This window comes from Athene cunicularia, assembly GCF_003259725.1.
Source record: "Athene cunicularia isolate RWA chromosome 1 unlocalized genomic scaffold, athCun1 chr1_part1, whole genome shotgun sequence".
Classification (NCBI taxonomy): Eukaryota; Metazoa; Chordata; class Aves; order Strigiformes; family Strigidae; genus Athene; species Athene cunicularia.
This window is the reverse complement of record NW_020799091.1, coordinates 25,740,596-25,760,066: the sequence shown is the minus strand read 5'-3', so window position 1 is coordinate 25,760,066 and position 19,471 is coordinate 25,740,596. Positions and strand designations below refer to the sequence as shown.

Here is a 19,471-nt window from a genome sequence, read left to right as displayed (position 1 = left end):
CGAGGTGCTGGAGTGAGTGCAGAGGAGGGCAACGAAGCTGGTGAAGGGCCTGGAGAATAAATCCCATGAGGAGCGATTGAAGGAGCCGGGACTGTTCAGTCTGAGGAAGAGAAGGCTGAGGGGAGACCTCATCACTCTCTGCAGCTACCTGAAAGGACGTTGTAGAGAGGTTGGTGCTGGTCTCTTCTCACAGGTAATTAGTGACAGAACAAGGGAGAACGGCTTTAAACTCCAACAGGGGAGGTTTAGACTGGACATTAGGAAAAAAATTTTCACAGAAAGAGTGGTCAGACAGTGGAATAGGCTGCCCAGGGAGGTGGTGAAGTCACCATCCCTGGATGTGTTTAAGGGTCGTTTGGATGTGATTTGCAGGGATAGTGTAGGGGAGAACCTTGTAGAGTAGGGGTGATGGTTGGACTCAGTGATTCCAAGGGTCTTTTCCAGCCTGAATGATTCTATGATTCTGTGATTCTGTATTGGTTTTGCTTATCACACAAACTTTGACAGAGGTTTATATGAGCTTTATTATGATGTGACAGAAATATTTAGTGTTGTCATTTAATAATTTCCATAATAAAAACATTTTTCTTTCTTAGCTCTCATTTTTCCAAACCACTTTCATTTTCTTCTTTCTCTGTCCCTGAATGAAAACAGTTTGCTTTCATTTTCAATTAGGAGCACACAAGCAATGCCCAGAATTATACTCGAAACACCCCTCTACATAGTTTTAAAAGTTATGTGGTGAGACAGCAGGTATGAGTTTCAGATCTGAAAACAAATTCAGAATATCCTGAGAGTCTTTTATTGAGAGTCTACTTTTAAGTCATTCCCCGTCCTTGCTCATGCTATTGACATTGACTGAAGGAAGGGCATATCCATACACTAATAATGCTCACAGAAAAACATTAATTGAAAAAGACCAGTTTTGTATATATAGTCTGTATTTTGGATCAGCTCTCAGAGGTACAGGAAGGAGGGAAAAAAAAAAAAAAGAGAGAACGTGATAAAGCTTTTTGTCATCAATCCCACCCAACAAATGCATAACCCGTATCTATCACATCAAGTATCTTTTCCTCTGATTCTATCTGGAAAATATTTTCAGTTTATTTTACAGCATTTCCTTTCCGTTCTCTATTATCCTTTTTCAAATAAAAGAAACCTATACTTTTTCACACCAGGGAGGATCATGAAGAAAATAATGAAACATTCTGCTTGTAAGCACCTAGAAGAAAACATCAACATGAGTAGCAGCCTACCAGGATTTGTCAAGAACAGATCTTGTCATAACAATGTAATTTTCATTCATCACCAGATAGCAAGATCTGTGTGTTGGGGAGAAGCAGTACGTATCATATAGCTTGAGTCCATGCTGTGACTGTTTCGTAAAGATTTCATAAACTGTCACTCAAAATACAGTCTAAGAAAACCACACTCAAGAGTAGTTGCCAACAGTACTTGGTGTAACAGGACAGATGAATTTCAACCCTCAAACAGAGGGATGAAATGCGCAGTTCTGCAGGGGTCTGTCTCAATTAGTATATTCATTTCTGACATTTCAGATAAAATAGAGGGTGTGTTAAATCTGTAGACAACACAAAGATGAGGGGATCAGAAAGCTGTTGGAGGACACAGAATTCAGGATGGTTTTGTCAAGCAAGAGAAATCATTTCTGTAAAAAATAGTTCAGTAAGAAAAAGTGTAAGGTTCTAAACAGAGCGGAAATAATCAGCCAAGTATATATTGGAATTGAAAACGATTAAGATAACAGTCTCCAGGGGGGATTAAAACAAGACTAACAGAAAAAGACTGGGCAATACCGTATTACTGTGCAAAAGTCAGTATCGTATTTGGTCACATCAGCATGAGCACAGATGATAAGCTATATGTGAAGTTGTCCTCTGTTATACTCAGAAGTAGTAAGGAATGTGCAGAAAGAAATAAGAAGGTTCCAAAAATTAGAAAATATATCCCATAAGGCAAGTCTGAAGGAATGAGTGTTGAAAAGAGAAAACGAAAACTATGGTAAATAAATAATGTATCCACATTTTGTAGAACAAGACATTATAGGCTTAAACTGCACAAAGGTGAAATAAATATCAGAAACATTGTCTGGAAATGTTGCAACATATCCACTCACCACTGCAAGGGTTTAAGAACAGATTGGTCAAGTATCTGTGGGGATTGATCTAGGCATACTTACCATACTTTGGGTTTAAAGGAGCAAAAAGACCTTTTGACAAGTGCCTTCCTGCTGCCCAGTGTTTCTGTTGCTGAATTCTTGTATACTGTTTGCTTGAATGTTCTGCAGATGTGTTAAGTATATACCATTATTTCTATCATGTGGTTATGCGAGTCATCCTCATTGTTTAGAAAAGTGATGTTGGTTTCAGCGAATTACGAAATGCTATTGTAATTCTTTTTCTTAATATGTAACATTAATGCCTTTTGTGTAGTGTGGCTGGCACAGAGCCTGGAAGTCATCAGTCCATGCTGTGACTATTGTGACACCCAAATTGATTCAGCTGTAATAGGATGAGCATGACATTAGAAAACCATTGGCTCACATTTTAGGGTAGGTTAAGTGTAACTGATAATAATAAAAAAAAAGATAAACTCCAAGGTTTTGAAAGCTCATCTTGTATTTGGAATAATAAAAACTAAACTATCTCAAATGTGTAAATTTAACTTTCCAAATTCCTATGTACACAGAAAGGCAAGCACTGGATCCTCCTTAAATGTGACAGGGATTTTGTCTTAGTTATGGCAATATACCTGTTCCTAGTCATGTCCCAGCAAATCTGAAAGTAAATTTTCAGAAAAAAAAAATGGACATGATATTACATAAACCACTATTCTAACTGGGAGGAAGTTATCCTTTGCTAACAATAATGCATATTAGCAGCAGATAAGGATATTTAGGCCCAATACTTGGAAAATGTTATGATGTGGTATACACTGAGAAGGGTTTGCAAGGAGGAAAAAGTGGCAACACCCTCTACCAATAGGAGATAGACAAAAAGCGAACTCCTAAAGGTAACACATTCAGCATTAACTGTTCATACGTTCTTCTCACAAAGCCTGCAAAAATGGCAAGAATTATGAATCCAGTACTTCTGAAAAATACCCATCTTGTATCGCAGCAATGCAGGTTAGGAAGCATGAGCTATTCTAAGCTGTGGCTAGCGGTTCTGAGCTAGTTCAGTTTATGGCTTGTATCTGCTGAATAAATTCTGTTGGGCTATAGGGGAGTGTTTACCTTATTCAAATTTAGCTATCTAAAATTAGATATCTGTTTTGGGTTCCTTATCAAAGCTTCTCTCTGTTAGACACCTTTCTTGCCTGACTTGAAAAATAATATTTTAATAAGAAAATATTAGGAACATTTTATAAAATTAATAGCTAGAATTGTCATAATAGTATAATCACAATAATCTGAAACAAAATGTTGGGGATTGGTCCTTCTTATTAAATTACATGCAAATATTGGAATAAAATAAGATTTCATTATTTTTTTAATGTATAAATTTTTGTTTAAAAATGTGCACACAAAAATATCTGACTTTTTAATTATTATTTTTTGCTGTATATTCCTGACATTAAATCAGAACTGGAATTAAATTTGGGGTTATAAAACATTTGCTCAAAAAGGTATACCCAACTGGGAAGAGAAGATGAAAATTATGGTCTGCCTAGCCAACACAGCGTTACTGGCAGAACTGGTAACAAAACCCATGTCCTGAAGTCCAGATAAGTTGTCCATCTGTTACTGCCTTAAGTCAGATTTATGTGTTTTCTTCCCCTCAAGGAATCCTCCACTTTTTCCATTCATAATATAGTTTGGAATCTGACAAAAGATACTTCCATCTCAAAGCTGCAGCCCAAAGAAACCTTTCCACCACAAACTCTCAACTTTTGGTTAGAATTTCATTTTGGCTAATCAGTCTTTTCATTTTGCTGTGAACCTCATCCTATAATTAACACTGCAGAGAGGTTTTATGGCCTTATATGTCTATCATTTAGAATTTTAATTGGAGGTCTTAATACGTTTTATATAAGAACCAATGTTATTTTTTTTAAGCACACTTCATTTAAGATTCAATATTTTATTTAAGACCCAAAAAGATAAGCATCATTTAACCTCAAATATATACAGACCCATTTTTATCATCTCTGTTCCTTGTGGTTAGTCTCCAGAGAAAAGAAATCTGGAAGATGATCATTACATACCTTGACAGCAGTGAGCTGAACTGTGGGTGTGAAAATGTTAAAGGACGCAATGTGTAATGAAATCTTATCTGCTGGACTTAGTCAGCATTTCAAATATTTAATTAATATTTAAAGTGTGCATTCTCTAGAAGATCTTTTAAGAAATTTCATTGCACTTCATACATTTACATTTAGTCCTCAGACTAATGTCAGCTTACAATGCTTCAGAGCAAGGGTGGCGTTTTGTGGATACATGTTTCCCAGAAAAAGATCAGACATAGAGGCAAAATACTCTAATAGGAAAGACAATACTTCAGTAGCACATTAAGAGTGTGGTACTTACCTTTAGGAAATGTAATGAGTTCAAGGACAATAAACAAGTTGATCCCTTCCCAGGGAGGCCAGGGAAGCTGCTTATGGAAAGCAGAAAATGACAGTACACCAGATGGGTGTTACATGGCTAATATCGCACACTGCTTTGAAATGATGCTGTCCCTGGGCTCAGCTTGGCAACTTCCATCCACTTGCTCGACAGCCAAACAACATGCCAGCTGTGCAACGCACAGCAAGCAACCTGGTATGGGGAAAAGGACTTCTGGCCAAATCTGGGGTCACCATTACAGGCTTGCAGTTTGTGCAGTCTTGTGATGATAGTTTCAGCATGGCTTTCAGGATAGACTGTGTACAGACCCCTTCAGTGGTGTGACAGCTGAATTCAAGTAATTGTGAAGTTATGTCTTGAAATCATTCAAGTTACCTGTGTCTTAATGCATGTGAAAGGAATTGGGGTAGGAGGATTTTTTGAATCCTTCTTGGTGGAACTACTTCCATCATCATAATCGGGATGTATTTCAGCTGATACAGTAATATGAAACCAAAAAAGAGAACTCAACAAACCAGAATGTAAATCAGAAAACTGCATGTGCATAGGGATAACATGTATGCTGTGAGTTGTACCAAAATGTAGAGTTCAGCATTTTCTAGGTGTTTGACTGATGACGGCTATAGAACAATAGTGCTGAAGCAACTGATGAGCTTGATGACACACCTTTATAATATTAATTTCCTTATATAATGTGGTACTGCTTGAGATGACATACATATTCATCTTGTTATGTCACGTATAATTTTTTTTTTTCTTTGGTTTAGGTTTCTCCATGAATCATGCTGTCATGATTGACATGTCTCAGAAATTTATTCACCTAACTACTTGCAGCCTGTGCAGGATTTGCTCTCCTTTTAAAGCAAAAGGCAAAATAATTGTAAATAAATCAAGACAAGAAGCAGTCAAGCTGTCTGTTTGCCCAATGAAATAGGTTGCTTTATGTAGATTCTGAGCTCTTTCACTTAAAATGTAAGTAAAGGGGCACTGCAGTTTTCAGTCTCTGTTAAGATACTGCAGTAATGAGAGCCATTATGAGAAATCTAGATAGAGAAATCAGCACACCTGGTGTTTCTGTTCCTCCTTTTAAAACTGACTGTTACCTTTTTCTGTTTCCTGGATATCTAAGAGATCATAAGCAGGTAGTCTTTCTATTTTGATGTCATTAGGGACAGAAAATGCCTCAGACCTAACTGGCATTAATTTATCCAAGATTTCTCCTTCTGTCATAGCAAAGAGGCTTCTCGTCACACAGACCACACAGGGAGCTTAAACACGTATTGAAGAGGGCTGTTCAAGTTGGTATCTAAAAAAATTGTTAGATATCTAAGTCAGCCTAACTCATTCCCACTTGCAGTAAGTGCAGGGAAAAGGAATGCAACAAGAACATCTCACGTCCTTGAGCAATGAAGTGTACAGACTTTGAGCTATGCTTTCTTTCCGGTTTTGTTTTCTTTTTGCCTACTCATCTCCATGCAAATATGCTTACAAGTATACACAGTCACCAAACTGCTTTGCTCAGCCTTATAATTAGCAAACTGATAAACTGCCCTATAACTGAGCAACTGATGTCATCTACCTGGAGTTGTGAAAAGCTTTTGACACTGTCTTGCACGTCATCCTTGTGTCTGAATTGGGGGGACATGGATTTGACAGATGGAACTCAGTGGATAAGGAATTGGCTCGGTGGTCACACTCAAAGTGGTGCAGTGAACAGTTTGACATGTCCAAGTGGAGAGCAGTGATGAGTGGTGTTCCTCGGGGGTCGGTGTTGGGACTGGTGCTGTTTAACATCTTGATGACATGGACAGAGGGACTGAGTGCACCCTCAGGTTTGCCAATGACACCCAGCTGTGTGGTGCAGTCAACATGCTGGAGGGAAGGGATGTGCCATCCAGAGGGACCTGGACAGGCTTGAGAGGTCAGCAAGGCCCAGTGCGAGGTCCTGCACATGGGTCAAGGCAATCCCATGCACAAATACAGACTCGGCAGAGCATGGATTGATAGCAGCCCTGAGGAGAAGGACTTACAGGTATTGGTTGACAAGAAGCTCAACAGGACCCAGTTAATGTGTGTTTGCAGCCCAGAAAGACAACTATTTCCTGGGCTGCATCAAGAGAAGTCTGACTAGCAGGTAGAGGGAGGTGATTCTCCCCTTCTGCTCCGCTCTTGTGAGACCTCACATGGAGTACTGTGTTCAGCTCTGGGACCCCCAGTATAAGAAGGACATGAACCTGTGCGAGTTACACCAGAGGAGGCCATGAAGAAGGTCAGAGGGCTGGAGCACCTCCCTTATGAGGACAGGCTGAGAGACTTGGGGTTGTTCAGCCTGGAGAAGAGGAGGCTCTGGAGAGACCTTATAGTGGCCTTCCAGTACCTAAAGGGGCCCTACAAGAATGCTGGGGAGGGACTCTTTCTCAGGGAGTGTAGTGATAGGACAAGGGGTAATAGCTTTAAACTGAAAGAGGGCAGATTTAAATTAAATGTAAGGAAGAAATTCTTCCCTGTGAGGGAACAGATTGCTCATTGAAGCTGTGGCTGCCCCCTCCCTGGCAGTGTTCAAGGCCAGGTTGGACGGGGCTTTAAGCAACCTGCTCTAGTGTAAGGTGTCCCTGCCCATGGCAGGGGGGTTGGAACTAGATGATCTTTAATGTCACTTCCAACCCAAACCATTCTCTGATTCTATAACTAGTGTTGAAGTAGAAAATTTTCGACAAAATGTACGAAGGCAAAAATCATTTGACCTTTCTACATTTAAGCAGACTCATGCTAACACGTTAATGCTGAAGTGTATAATGTAGTTACACCACTCCTAACCCTGCGGAAGTCACAATCACTGTCAGTGACTGTAAGACCTAGCAGCTTCCCGTTGTCCCAGGATTTAAGGAAGATTCATATGTTGTCTGTGACTGTTCTGTCAAAGCTTTAGATTATGTGGCTAATACCAATGTGTGCTGGTTATTTGCTTTGGCTTCTTTAGAGTGGATTTTTTTTTTTCAGAGGCTTGAGAGTAAAATTCATCATGAGTCTGGTGACTTTAGAGCAAGTACTCTGGGTCAACAGTTAAATGCTGAAATATTCTAAGTGCCATGAGAGCACTCAGAACTTCAAAAGATAAATACTTCATTATGCTGCAGATGAGGGAATAATTTGACCTTATTGCTTTGGTTTCTCTATATCTTTGGTTTAATTGAGTAGGAAATCTTAAAATAGGAGGTAAAGGGTCAGGGGGTTAAATTCATGATGTAATTGAATTGCAGTCTTAGTGTTTGCTCTTTAACTTTAAATGTTTCTGTAAGTTAAGGCTGAAATTATTTCATACACAATTCTATATTTGGGTAAATTCTGATGGTGTGAATTCCAAAATGTATGCATTAGCTTTATAGCTGAGTTACCTTAAGATGAAAGGTTTTGATAACCTATGAGAAAAACAAGCAGCTTTTGAGTTAATGGACCCCACATACAAGTCAATCATTGTAATGCCATGTTGTTTGAAGCTGTGTCTCTGTTAATTTTTCAGAGAAGATTGTGGTTAATGACATGTTAAGATAGCCTTCAGTTCTGGCAGGGGTTGAAGCAAATATTGGTTTAGTACTGTCAGAAAGTACAAAGATAATGACACGCTAATTGTCAGATGAATACTCTGAGCAGTCAGTGAGTTTGGAGTTACAGCTTTGTAGGCTTGAGTTTTCTGCCCTTGCAGCTCTCTCCTCTATTCCCTGATACCCTGACCCTGGGTCCATGAGGGAGTGTCAGTAATTGTGGCAGACACTGTCTGAGCACAACATATCTCTCCCTATAATCCTTTTTCAGACCTGTGGTAGCCCAAAATCTCAGTTCTAATGCAAAGTTTAAGCCTCTACTGCCATTTTCATCTCTTTTTAGCCTCAAAAGCATTGGCCACAGTTGCAGTTTAGAAAGAGGAGTAGTGTGTATATGCATGCATATCCTCTCTTCTTTTTCTATATAATATGTAAGTAAAAGAGAAGATAAATCTAAGACACAACAACCAGTGACGTCTGGGGTTGGAAATGGGTCTCATTTTCCTCACTGACACCACAGACAGGTGAGAAAACAGATATGGATGTCAAGCCTTGGTCCACAGTGGACAGGAATAATGAAGTTATCAGGATACATGGGCATCCCCAGGTGGGCTCTGCCCAGTGTTCAACCTGGAGGTGACAGATGACCCAGAGTTGATCTGGAAAAGACCTGACAGAGCAGTGTGGACATAGCCAGAGAGTCCTCTCAGGAGACATATGCCCATGTTGTGTTTATTGTCCTGACCACAGCTGAGACCAGGCACAGCACACAGACCTTTTGCTTGTTCTTGTGTCTCCCACATTCATATGTACCTTCAGTATATTCTCAGTTGGGTTCCTTACCTCCTGAGTAATTTTAAACACATGTTTATCTATATTCCTGCAGACTCTATGCTGTCTTGTTTGTACCTCAGAATAAAGAAAGCAGAAGAAAATTTGCTCAGGAGATGCTCAGCTCAAAACCGCTGGTTATAAACATCTCACATAAGCTTATGGGGAGGGCTGTGAGGATGGTTGCTCCCTCTGCATAGGGTCGTGTGGGTGAGTGGGCTAGCTCTGGCATTCCACAGTCCTGCTATAAAACATACTCTGTGCCAGCCTTCCCAGTGCCAAGCCAGGTGTGCATGTGTGAGTGCGTGGGAAGAGAGAAAAGAGATTTCTGCCCGTTGACTCCCCATGCCTTCTCAGAATCTGGCACAGCTGCTCAAGGTCAGCAGTATGCTATGGACGGGCGGGGATGGTTTCCCTAGGGATATATGATTACAATCCTGAATGCCAGATCTCCAGTTTTGACTTTCCGACCCTTTTTACATGAATAAGTGTCCACCTTCCAAAGTGATTTTCTCATTCAGCTAATTAGTGCTTCAGGCCCCTGTTTTACAGCCCACACACATAGCAGCTCCTCTACATGGACACAGTCCCATTGAACAAACATGAGCTGGTTTACATGCAGAACAGCTAGAAAATGTACAAAGTACATAATGTCTTCATTAGAAGGAGGGAGAAGAAAAATCATGGATCTATGGATTTTATATGGATTTAGATCTACAGACTGCCATTTATTTTCGGCTTAATTTCATTCTAGTTTCCTTTTACACTGAGTTTCTGCCTGATTCCATTTTTTGCTTTAGTTCTTTCCCTCTCAAGACTCTAAACGTATCTCATTTCAACTCATTCTCACACTGTTCTCACATGCTTTACCTGTTTCCAATTAACTTTTCTTCATAAATATTTGTGTTTTTTCCAGCTGGCAACAAGGTCATTCTGCTGTCATAAGACTTCTAGCAAACATTTTTTCCTTCCTTCAGTGGCCATCTATTTCCCTAGCCTTCAGATAACTTTGAGTCAAATGTTTTCCCTTTTCCTTCCTCCTAAAGGAGCATCACTCAGAGCACCTCACTGACATGGATTGAGCTTGTACTTGGTTATTGAGCTATGGACTAAAGGCAGTTCAGAAGTGATGATGCCAGTACCATTTTTTTGATTGACATTGGCTAATTACACATATGACTTCATCATACTAGTCTAGTGACCTGTCTTGATATGGGAAAGACTTGAGTCTGGTATTCTGAAATAAAGAAAAAAGTTTAAAATGAAAGAACTTACAGTCTTCTGATAAAATACAGAAACATACCAGAAGACTGAAAATACAGAAATACACATCATAAGAGGCTTTAAAAATGGTCTCTTGGGGCCCTTGTTCTGTCAACTCACCCATTTTCCTTTAAAGAGAGTATCTTTGTGCATGTAAATGTAGAACTGAGTCTGAAGATGTTAAAGTCTTTGCAGCGTCTTTGTTTCTCTACATGATCACATTTCTAACCTTCTCTTTAAGAAAATGTATCCTTTCTTTCTCATTTATTTGCCCATTTTATTTTTTAACTCTAATTCATCTGTGTCCTGTTCACAGCTTCCTTCAGATAATGAAAATTATGCCTCCATGATTCTGTCTTTCCTATAAAACTCAGATTAACCAGTGAGAGATGAGAAATCAGTTTCATCTTGTTTACAGCTGGCACTTGAAGGGACCCAACAGGACCTCTGTATCTGAGTCTTCCTTGTTTATCTAATCATTTGCTCTAACAAATTGTTGCCCATGGGTTGCTTATGTACAGTTTTTATGAAAAATCACACCCTGTTTATAGCAATTTATTAACCGAAAAGAGGCTATCTTAGCTAACTGAATTGTTAACATTTAAAGTGTTTCCTTCAACTCTAGCCAGAAGCAAAGATCCATCAGTAAGTGTACTATCCAGTAAACTTGGTAGCCTAATTTTCTATAGCTCTTGTTCGATGAAGAGGCCTATAAGGGTTTTGCCTTTTTTCACAGGTGCCACCAGTGCTTCTGGACAAGCAGTTTTCAGAATTTACACCGGATATCACACCCATTATTCTGGCTGCCCACACTAACAATTATGAAATCATAAAGCTCCTTGTGCAGAAAGGGGTCTCTGTGCCCAGGCCACACGAGGTCCGCTGTAACTGTGTTGAATGTGTCTCAAGTTCAGACGTGGACAGCCTCCGCCACTCTCGATCCAGACTCAATATCTACAAGGCTCTGGCAAGCCCATCATTGATTGCTTTGTCCAGCGAGGATCCTTTTCTTACTGCTTTTCAACTGAGCTGGGAGCTGCAGGAACTGAGTAAAGTCGAAAATGAATTTAAGTCAGAGTATGAGGAACTGTCACGGCAATGCAAGCAATTTGCAAAAGATCTCCTGGATCAGACACGGAGTTCCAGGGAATTGGAAATTATTCTTAATTACAGAGATGATAATAGCTTGATAGAAGAACAAAGTGGTAATGATCTTGCAAGATTGAAACTGGCAATTAAGTACCGTCAAAAAGAGGTGAGTGCTGGAGAATATTTAAGCATATTTAGTAGTAGTAATGTGATAGATAATAGCCTGAAATACATCCTTCTAACTGAGACAAATTGCTGCTTATCTTTTTTTGTTCTACAGAGTCTCTTCTCTTTTTATATTTTTAATTAGATGAGTTTGAGTAGCTGTTATAGTTTGATAGTATCAGAATTTAAAATGTTCTGTTATAGCACAGAAACTTTTTTTTTCTTTTGCACCTGAATAGAGATAGCCTCCGGTAGTTGTGCTCTGAAGAGCTCTTCAGTAATAAGAGGAGAAATATATACAGCATACTTCAAATTAGCTTTAATTTTGTCTAACATTAAAAGAAGGCTCTGTGTTTAAACACCTATAAATACTATGGTACCTCTGTAGAGAGGTTTCTTCAAAAAATAGCTATTATAAATAGATACAGAAACATAAGATTAATAGCAAAGCATGACTCCTCAAAATTTTGACATTCATATTCTTTTTCATAAAGAATCCAAAACAGAGATACCTGGGTATTGGTTTCCATGACAGTTAAAACTTCATGAGTTTGATTCACTGATATAGCTATTCAATTCGTATAAGAAGATGTCTGCATTTCTTTTAAAAATACTCTAGTTATTATGTGCATGCAAAAGCAAAAGAATCAAACCAGAAAAATGAGTTAGGAAGACAGTTCCTCTGATATTTCCAAAACTTCACTTGATCCCTGCTCATCATCATGTCAGGACATGGTTTATCATCTCATTTGGAACCTGTACATCCAGTCAGCTGAACTGTGAAAGTATATAGGCAAGACAATGCTGTTAGTAATGAAATATTACTTGTTCATATAAAATATGGCAAATGCTTAAGAAATCTCTGTGTCGTACTGAACTAGTCTATCACTGCTAAATCTCTGTTCTGCACAATATAATAGTAAATGGTTTAATATATTAAGTATGTTAGAAAGATTTGCAGAAACAAGAAATATGTAAGTATTCTGTTGTCCATTTGAAATACAATTTAGTAGTTCTAAGAAGTTACTGTGACGGTAGAGACCTACTGAAGTACTGCTGGTAAGATATCTCAATTGGTCTCTTACTTCATAATTCTTCTTAGAAGCATTTTTTCCTTCATAAAATTTATTGCATAATTTTATATTTGATAGTATAATGTTTTAGGCAACATACTCACTCCCATTGTAAATTATTTTCAGATGGTTCTATTCCAGACTTTTCTTAATAACTACTATTTCTATTTCTTGAAATGCCAATCTTGTCCTACAGTCTTAGGAAATTCTAGCTTGGACTTGTTTTCAAAAGGGTACATGCATTGAAATAGAATCCTAACTTCCCATGGTTGTTGTTTTTTAAACCTTAATACAAAGCTTGAATTTTTTAAATTTGAGATAGAGACGGTGAGAGACATCTGTAGGATGTAGTGTTTTTTATAGTTGCATCTCATTCCCATGCCTAATTAAAATGCAGTAATACAGCTGATTCCACTTCATTGATTCTTCGTAATAGGAAATATTAAAGAAATACTGATTTAGTGCAACAATTCTAAATCAGTGAATCGTCTATATTTTACATAGATTTTAAATTTCTATAAATATTTCCCATTATCCCTACCATTTGAGTCTCCCTGAAGTAAAATCAAGTTTTATTAGATTCTTTTACTGTGTTTCTAAATGTATTCCCTGCTAGATTCTGGATCAAATAGTATCCACTATAACTGATCAGTTGTTTTATTTCTGATTATAAACCCAGTATTCTAGTAGGTACAGCTCCAAGGTCAAGAAACTTACTTCAGGCATAGCACATGCTTGGATTCTGGCTGTCCTAGTGTGTATGGATCATGATGAAAACAGATCGGACAAGTCTATTCCCTGTGTTAAGGATGTTACAGGCACCACTGAATACAGCAGTGTTGAGGGCCTGGGGGTTATGTCAGCCCAGGGACTGGAGCCCAGCCAGGAGCACCTGGAGACCCCAGGGTCTCTGTCACGGGCACAAACATATTGACTGGCCCTGCTTACAGACCCACCCCTTGATTGCATTCTCCTCTCTATTTTGCCATGCTTGTTCCTCCCTGATCCTTCCCCACCATTTACCCTTTCCCTAAACATCCCATAATAAATTTTATATAATCCCACAAGACCCCTCTGAAATCCCATAATAACTTTGAACTTCCCATGAGTCCCATGAACCCCCTCAAACATCCCATAATACTCGTTGGGTTGACCCTCCTCAAGGCAGTTGCAGCCGGTCCTTTAATGGCACATTTGTCAGAGTCTGAAGTCGTCATCTTCATCCCTGGATACTGTGTTGAATTTATCACTTTTCTTGTTGTTTTCTATCTCTGTTATACTAATTAATCCTTAACCAGATAATTAAATTAACAAATAATTCAGTGAACCACATGCTCTCACATTTCATATATCCTTACACTGCAACTATCTAAGGTAAGCTTAATGGCAAGCAGCAGATGCAATTTACAAATTTTATTTTTAAAATGGCAGGAAAAAGTGTGGGGTGGATTTTAATTAATGCATTAATACATTATTTTGGATTTAACCTGTTTAAAAATACTGGTTTGGGGTGATACATCTGCTTCCTCTGCTCTGTGTGTCTCAGCCACCAAGAGTCAGTTCTCCACCAAAGACTTTTCTATCATGGCAGAAGCAAACATGGATTTTGACATAGTTTTTTGATGCTATCAGTTTTAGTTACTATCTTTCTTTCTCTTAACTTTCCTGCATCCTGCAAAATAATAACAAAATAAGCCCTCCAACCTATTCCTGCCCCCTCACCCCTACCCCATAAAGACATCAAAACCGGTAAGAATACATAGTCTTCTTATTTTACCACCCATCCCTAACACCTCAGCCTTTATTCACGCTGTTACCATAGGATATTGTAATTCTGTATTGGTCAGAGCTCACAAGTAAGCAGTCAGGTCTGGTTGTTCAGAACATCCAGTCTTAAGTCCAGAAATTGCACGAAAAAGTAATAAAATAATGAAGAATGAGGACAAGTAAAATAGGAACACCTGTCCTTTTACATTGCTTTTACAATTATTTGCTCAAGAGTTAATTACTTTTTTTCTTTTACCAAAACACCAAAACTTATTAGTACAACACCAGAAATTATTAGTAGTAATTCCTCTTGGCAGTAATAATCAAGGGAGTATGAAACATATTAGTCCTTGTAAAGGACTGGAGTAAATTTTGGATAGTACAGTTTAGTTTAATCCCAAAGACTGGGTAGGAACAGGAGATTATGAAGGTACTTGTACAAAAAGCGGACAAGTGGATGGTGAAGAATTTTCATTGTGTAAAGAAAGGAAAGTTGACAAACATGAGAAAAGCTGGGAGTTGTTGAGAAGCTTCTAAAACTACATAGTGTTTGATCAAATGTAGATCTAGAAATTTGTAATGAACAGAGAAGAGCTCTTGTAAGTGAAGTGATTAAGCAATGCTTAGTGTAGTGGTCTGCAAATCCCTGGTACCACTTCTGTATTATGATCTATGGAAATGAAGAAAGCACGTTCATTCTCAGAGTTGTCTACATTGTTCATGGTCACCAGATTGCTCCTGAAGTGGACCTTCTCCACAAAACCAAAAAGTTTATGCCAGCTGGATTTGAGGTTCTCCCCAGGGAAAGGTGCTTATCCTCTGCATATCCATGCCTTTCACACTTGCCATAATACTGTGATCCTCATTTGTGTACTGTCAAAAAGCATCTCAGTGATATCAATTCTCAGTCCATGGAGTCATGAGGGAATCTCCTATGGATTACCAAAGAAGAAAATTCCCTGATAAAACCATCTATCTTCTTTCATTAATAACTAGTGATGTTGAAAGACATTTATAGGTTCAAGTTTACACTTCAGAATAATGTCTGGTGAGACAGTGGACACTGTCTGTTCTGAGTAAAGTGGCAGAACCAGAGAGTATCTACCAGCATGTATATTTTGTGTCCTTACCCACAGGTATTTTTAAGCATAGCACATGGGACAGAGCACCCAAGGTACCATTTTTTTTTCCTGTTCATTTTGTACCACTGATGCTGTTTGATTATAAGCAAAGACACGCTGATGCTTATGGTGCCAGTTTCTGACACCTACTGTTGCCTGGGCTACAACTAGCAGCAAAGAGGGATTCCATGAACTCATGCAGCCACTCTGCATTGGGCACAAACATTTTGTTGTCTAATTATCTATCATATAATACTATCTCAACCAAGGGAGAATTTGGCTTTATGAAGGCTGTCACTTACAATTTTTCATTTTGCTAGATTCTAAGCACACAATGAGTAATGAGAAATAGTTTCCCATTTTCCTGAACCAAATAAAAATGTTACCTGATTAAACTGCAGCTTTATTCATGGATGTAAAAGGGAAATCCCCAGTTCTGTATATGATTCACAAGCAAAAATTATTCTACCTGTAATAATAATATGACATTCTGACTTCAGGCACTGGTGCAACAATGCAATTAAGTAGCAGTGAATAGTAGCAGTCTATAATAGTGGACAGTCTTCTTTGCTACCAATTTCAAAAATGCATGTTCTGTCTCATATATTGAGAGTTTTTAATAGAGAAATTACAGCAAAACCCCAGCGTCTCTCACCCTTCAGTTAGTTTCGTTTTAGTTTTGGTTCTTTTTTAGGTATTACATGTATATTGTCACATACGTGAGAAGGTGCTTACTAAAATGCTCACTAATTTTCCCATATATGTGAGATAAAGTAGGGGGAAGGATTAATAGACTAAATCAATATGCTCTGATTTCACAATAAGTTTAATTAGTGCAATTTAAATACTAATAATACTAATAATTTATATCTCTGTCTCGTCTCATGCGAACTGGCCCATGTCATTTAAACTATATCTGTATAAGCCCAAACATAGTAACAGGATGAGGTTATAATTATCGTCAGTGCTGTCTCATTTTGCTTTGTTATTAGACATTATGATATCAATACGGCGGAAATATAAATTTTTAAGTATATAGCTGTTACTTTTTTCTCTTTCACTTTTCAAATGAAAAAAAACTAGCTGATTTTGGTTTGAGGTTTTTTTTATTTTCCATCTTAGTTTATTCTGATCATTTTTACCTTCCTCTGTAAGTACAAAATCACTGGACAATTTAGAATACTTGATATTAGCTGGATGTGAAGTGGGTTAAATTCTCTATGTTTCAGTTTTGATGCTCTGGAAGCATTTTAATAAGCTTTTTTACTACTTTAAAAACTGAAGTAAATGCATAGTTTATCTAGCACCCATGCATAGTTATGTATCATGCTGAGGTGTAGATAAAGAAGCAGGAACTAAATGTGCTAAAAGATACATTCAGGAAGGACATTTTTCCTGATCGTGAATTAACTTTTTTAAAGGTTTGATTTAAAACATAGAACCATTTCTAAATTTTCATTTCTCTTTTCAGTACATTTCTATGCACCTGAATAATCAATGTTTAGCAGTAATTCAGCTGCTTAACTACTAAAACTCTCCCAAATACCTCTAGTTGATCTTATAGTAGTTCCTACTTCCCGGGAGCAGGCCCTGGTTTTCTGAGTTATTAGCCCCTACCGAGCCTGAATGGGCAAAGAGGCAGAGAAAGAGTGAAAGAGGATTTTAACAATTTAACACAGTTAAAAACATTTACAAGAGTATAGGCTTTCTTAATAAGAATTTCACAGAAAATGTTTCAGGGAGACCAGCTTGTGAGTAGATTCTCACTTATTTACAAGTTGACAAGAAGTGAGATAGGACTCCCCCACGTAGGTAACACACATCATTGATCAATTGTTTTTAACATAAACTTCTATGTTCCCATAAAACACACAGCAGTGATTACCAATATGAGCAGTATCACTAAATTATTAATTGTTTAATTAAAGTCTTAAATAAAGTAATATGATATTCACATTTCATTGATCAATTCCTGTTTTCTAGGCAAAGGGATAAAAAAAGGTGTTTGTTTTTGATAATAAAAGCCATCTGTTTGCTCCTGCTCAAAAGAGGACTTTTCAAAATGCAGTCATCAGTTCTCTACTAGTTTTCTATGCAAAGTACAGCCTCAATGAATTGGAAATGTTTCATAATAATGTCACAAATTCAGTGAAATTTTCATTTAAAACATGTTAAATAATTTCAAATCTGTCATTTCATGTTTCTGTCTAAACATTTCAATAAAGCATTTTGTTTGACTGCAGTTTCTTCTTATTTCACTTGGACTTTAGCATTTTTGACAATGCAATGCTTAATTATTCCTTATATCTTCCATATAATATTATTAAACAAAGCAGTATAAATATGAGAGAAAGCAAAAGTTATTCCTTACCAAAATTTCATATCTCAACAATGCCTACAGAAAATAATTTTGAAGTACTGAAATGAGAAGTTGCTATGTCCTTAGTAATGTTTTTTAATGTATAAACTGCCATTCTGCTGGAACATTGGCCTTCTATTCACCTGTGGAATATAAAATATGTCTGGAAATGCTGAGAATTTCTGTAGAACACCTCCAGGAACAATATAGTTTAAGAGTCTAAGTCAAGCTTTGTGACTGTCTCAGAGAGTATAATTTTCCTTTGGAACCACAGATTGATTTTGAGTAATTTTAGTAGCAATTACAATTAATTTCTCATTAAAACTCTTTCAGATGCACCAACCTGAATTATTGACTCTGCAAGCAGGAATGACTTTGGAAACACAACATCTACGAATTAACCTGTGTTTAAACAAAAAATGTACCTGAAAGATAAACAGAAACACAATAGCCATCTCTTAGCAAGTCACTGTGTATGTGAATATTTGTCAGAAGACTGGAAAGGTGTAGTCAGAAGTCTCCATGTGAAAAATAGCAAAACCCCACAAAAAGTGGACTCTGATAATGTTTGGACATTTTTAACACCAAAGGAAGATGTGTTTAGTCTATGAATCCCATAACTGGGAGGAGTGATGTATGCACGTTTAGGTCCATGTCTCCAAAAGACCCTTTTCTGCAGACTCTCAGCTATAGTGTTCGAAAAGTTTGATAAACATTTTTCCAGGAAAGAGCCAGGTAGTCTAAAATAGGTTATATGTTTGCTTTGTAAATCATATAAAAATCTCTGTGTTTATAGATAAAGACTTCACGGATTGTTAAATAGCATAAATTATGTACGTACCTTATCTGCTACACATACTTAAAGTCTTACTCTAATTGGTAATCTATTACCTCAGAATTTAATGAAGTGTAGATGACCCTGTGAAAGCTGTACTTATTGTTGCTAGAAAAAAATATTCTTTAATCACAGGGTGGGAGCATATATGCTTAATACAGCATTTAATTGTGCCTACATTTTAAATGCATGTTAAAGCAATCCTCCTAAAGTATATGAGCAAATTCCTTATACAGTCAAAAGACAGAGGTATGCGCAGAGGGAGATCCCGTCTGCTCAAGATAAGACATCGATGTTAACTCCAGAGACATCTCCCTGCTCCTTTGGCTGGCTAAGGAAACAGGGCACTTCAATTAGAAGAATTACTTTACTAGGCAATGAAAATGTAGATCCAAGTTAGATAATTTACAGCATCAACTGCGATTTCTACCCTGTGGTAATAGATTTCAGCTTCTGAAGGCTTAGAGCCCACATAAGGGGAAATTGATCTCAGCACTAACTTTTTAATGATGTCTCAGAAGGCGTCAGTAACCTTTGAATGCTATATGCTCCACACAAGTTGCAACCCTCTTCATCACAGTTCTGGTTAAACTAGCCATGAATTGACACCGTCTTTTTATTTTGAACACTTGCTAGAAGTAATTAACTCAAAGAGGAGGAGATCTGCTCTTAATGAAGTGCAGTGGAAATCGCTCGTTTCACTTCCTTTTCTGCATCTTCCTTAAAAGAAATGTTTCTGGACTGTCAGCCTCAAGCAGGAACAACCAGTAGGGCATATCCCTAATCAGCAGTTCATAACCCTTCTGTTAGAATATGACTGGCAGCAACAGAAATTGGC

At 37.8% G+C, this 19,471-nt stretch overlaps 1 protein-coding gene across 2 annotated transcripts in view; it reads left to right on the top strand.

Moving 5' to 3' along the window:
- Nucleotides 1-19,471, top strand: part of TRPC4 (transient receptor potential cation channel subfamily C member 4) — a 104,522-nt gene that overhangs the window by 17,447 nt on the left and 67,604 nt on the right. For both annotated transcript variants that reach the window (XM_026854671.1, XM_026854663.1), the window contains one exon: nt 10,961-11,479. In XM_026854671.1, the coding sequence (XP_026710472.1) occupies nt 10,961-11,479 (519 nt within the window). The remainder of the gene's footprint in view (nt 1-10,960; nt 11,480-19,471) is intronic.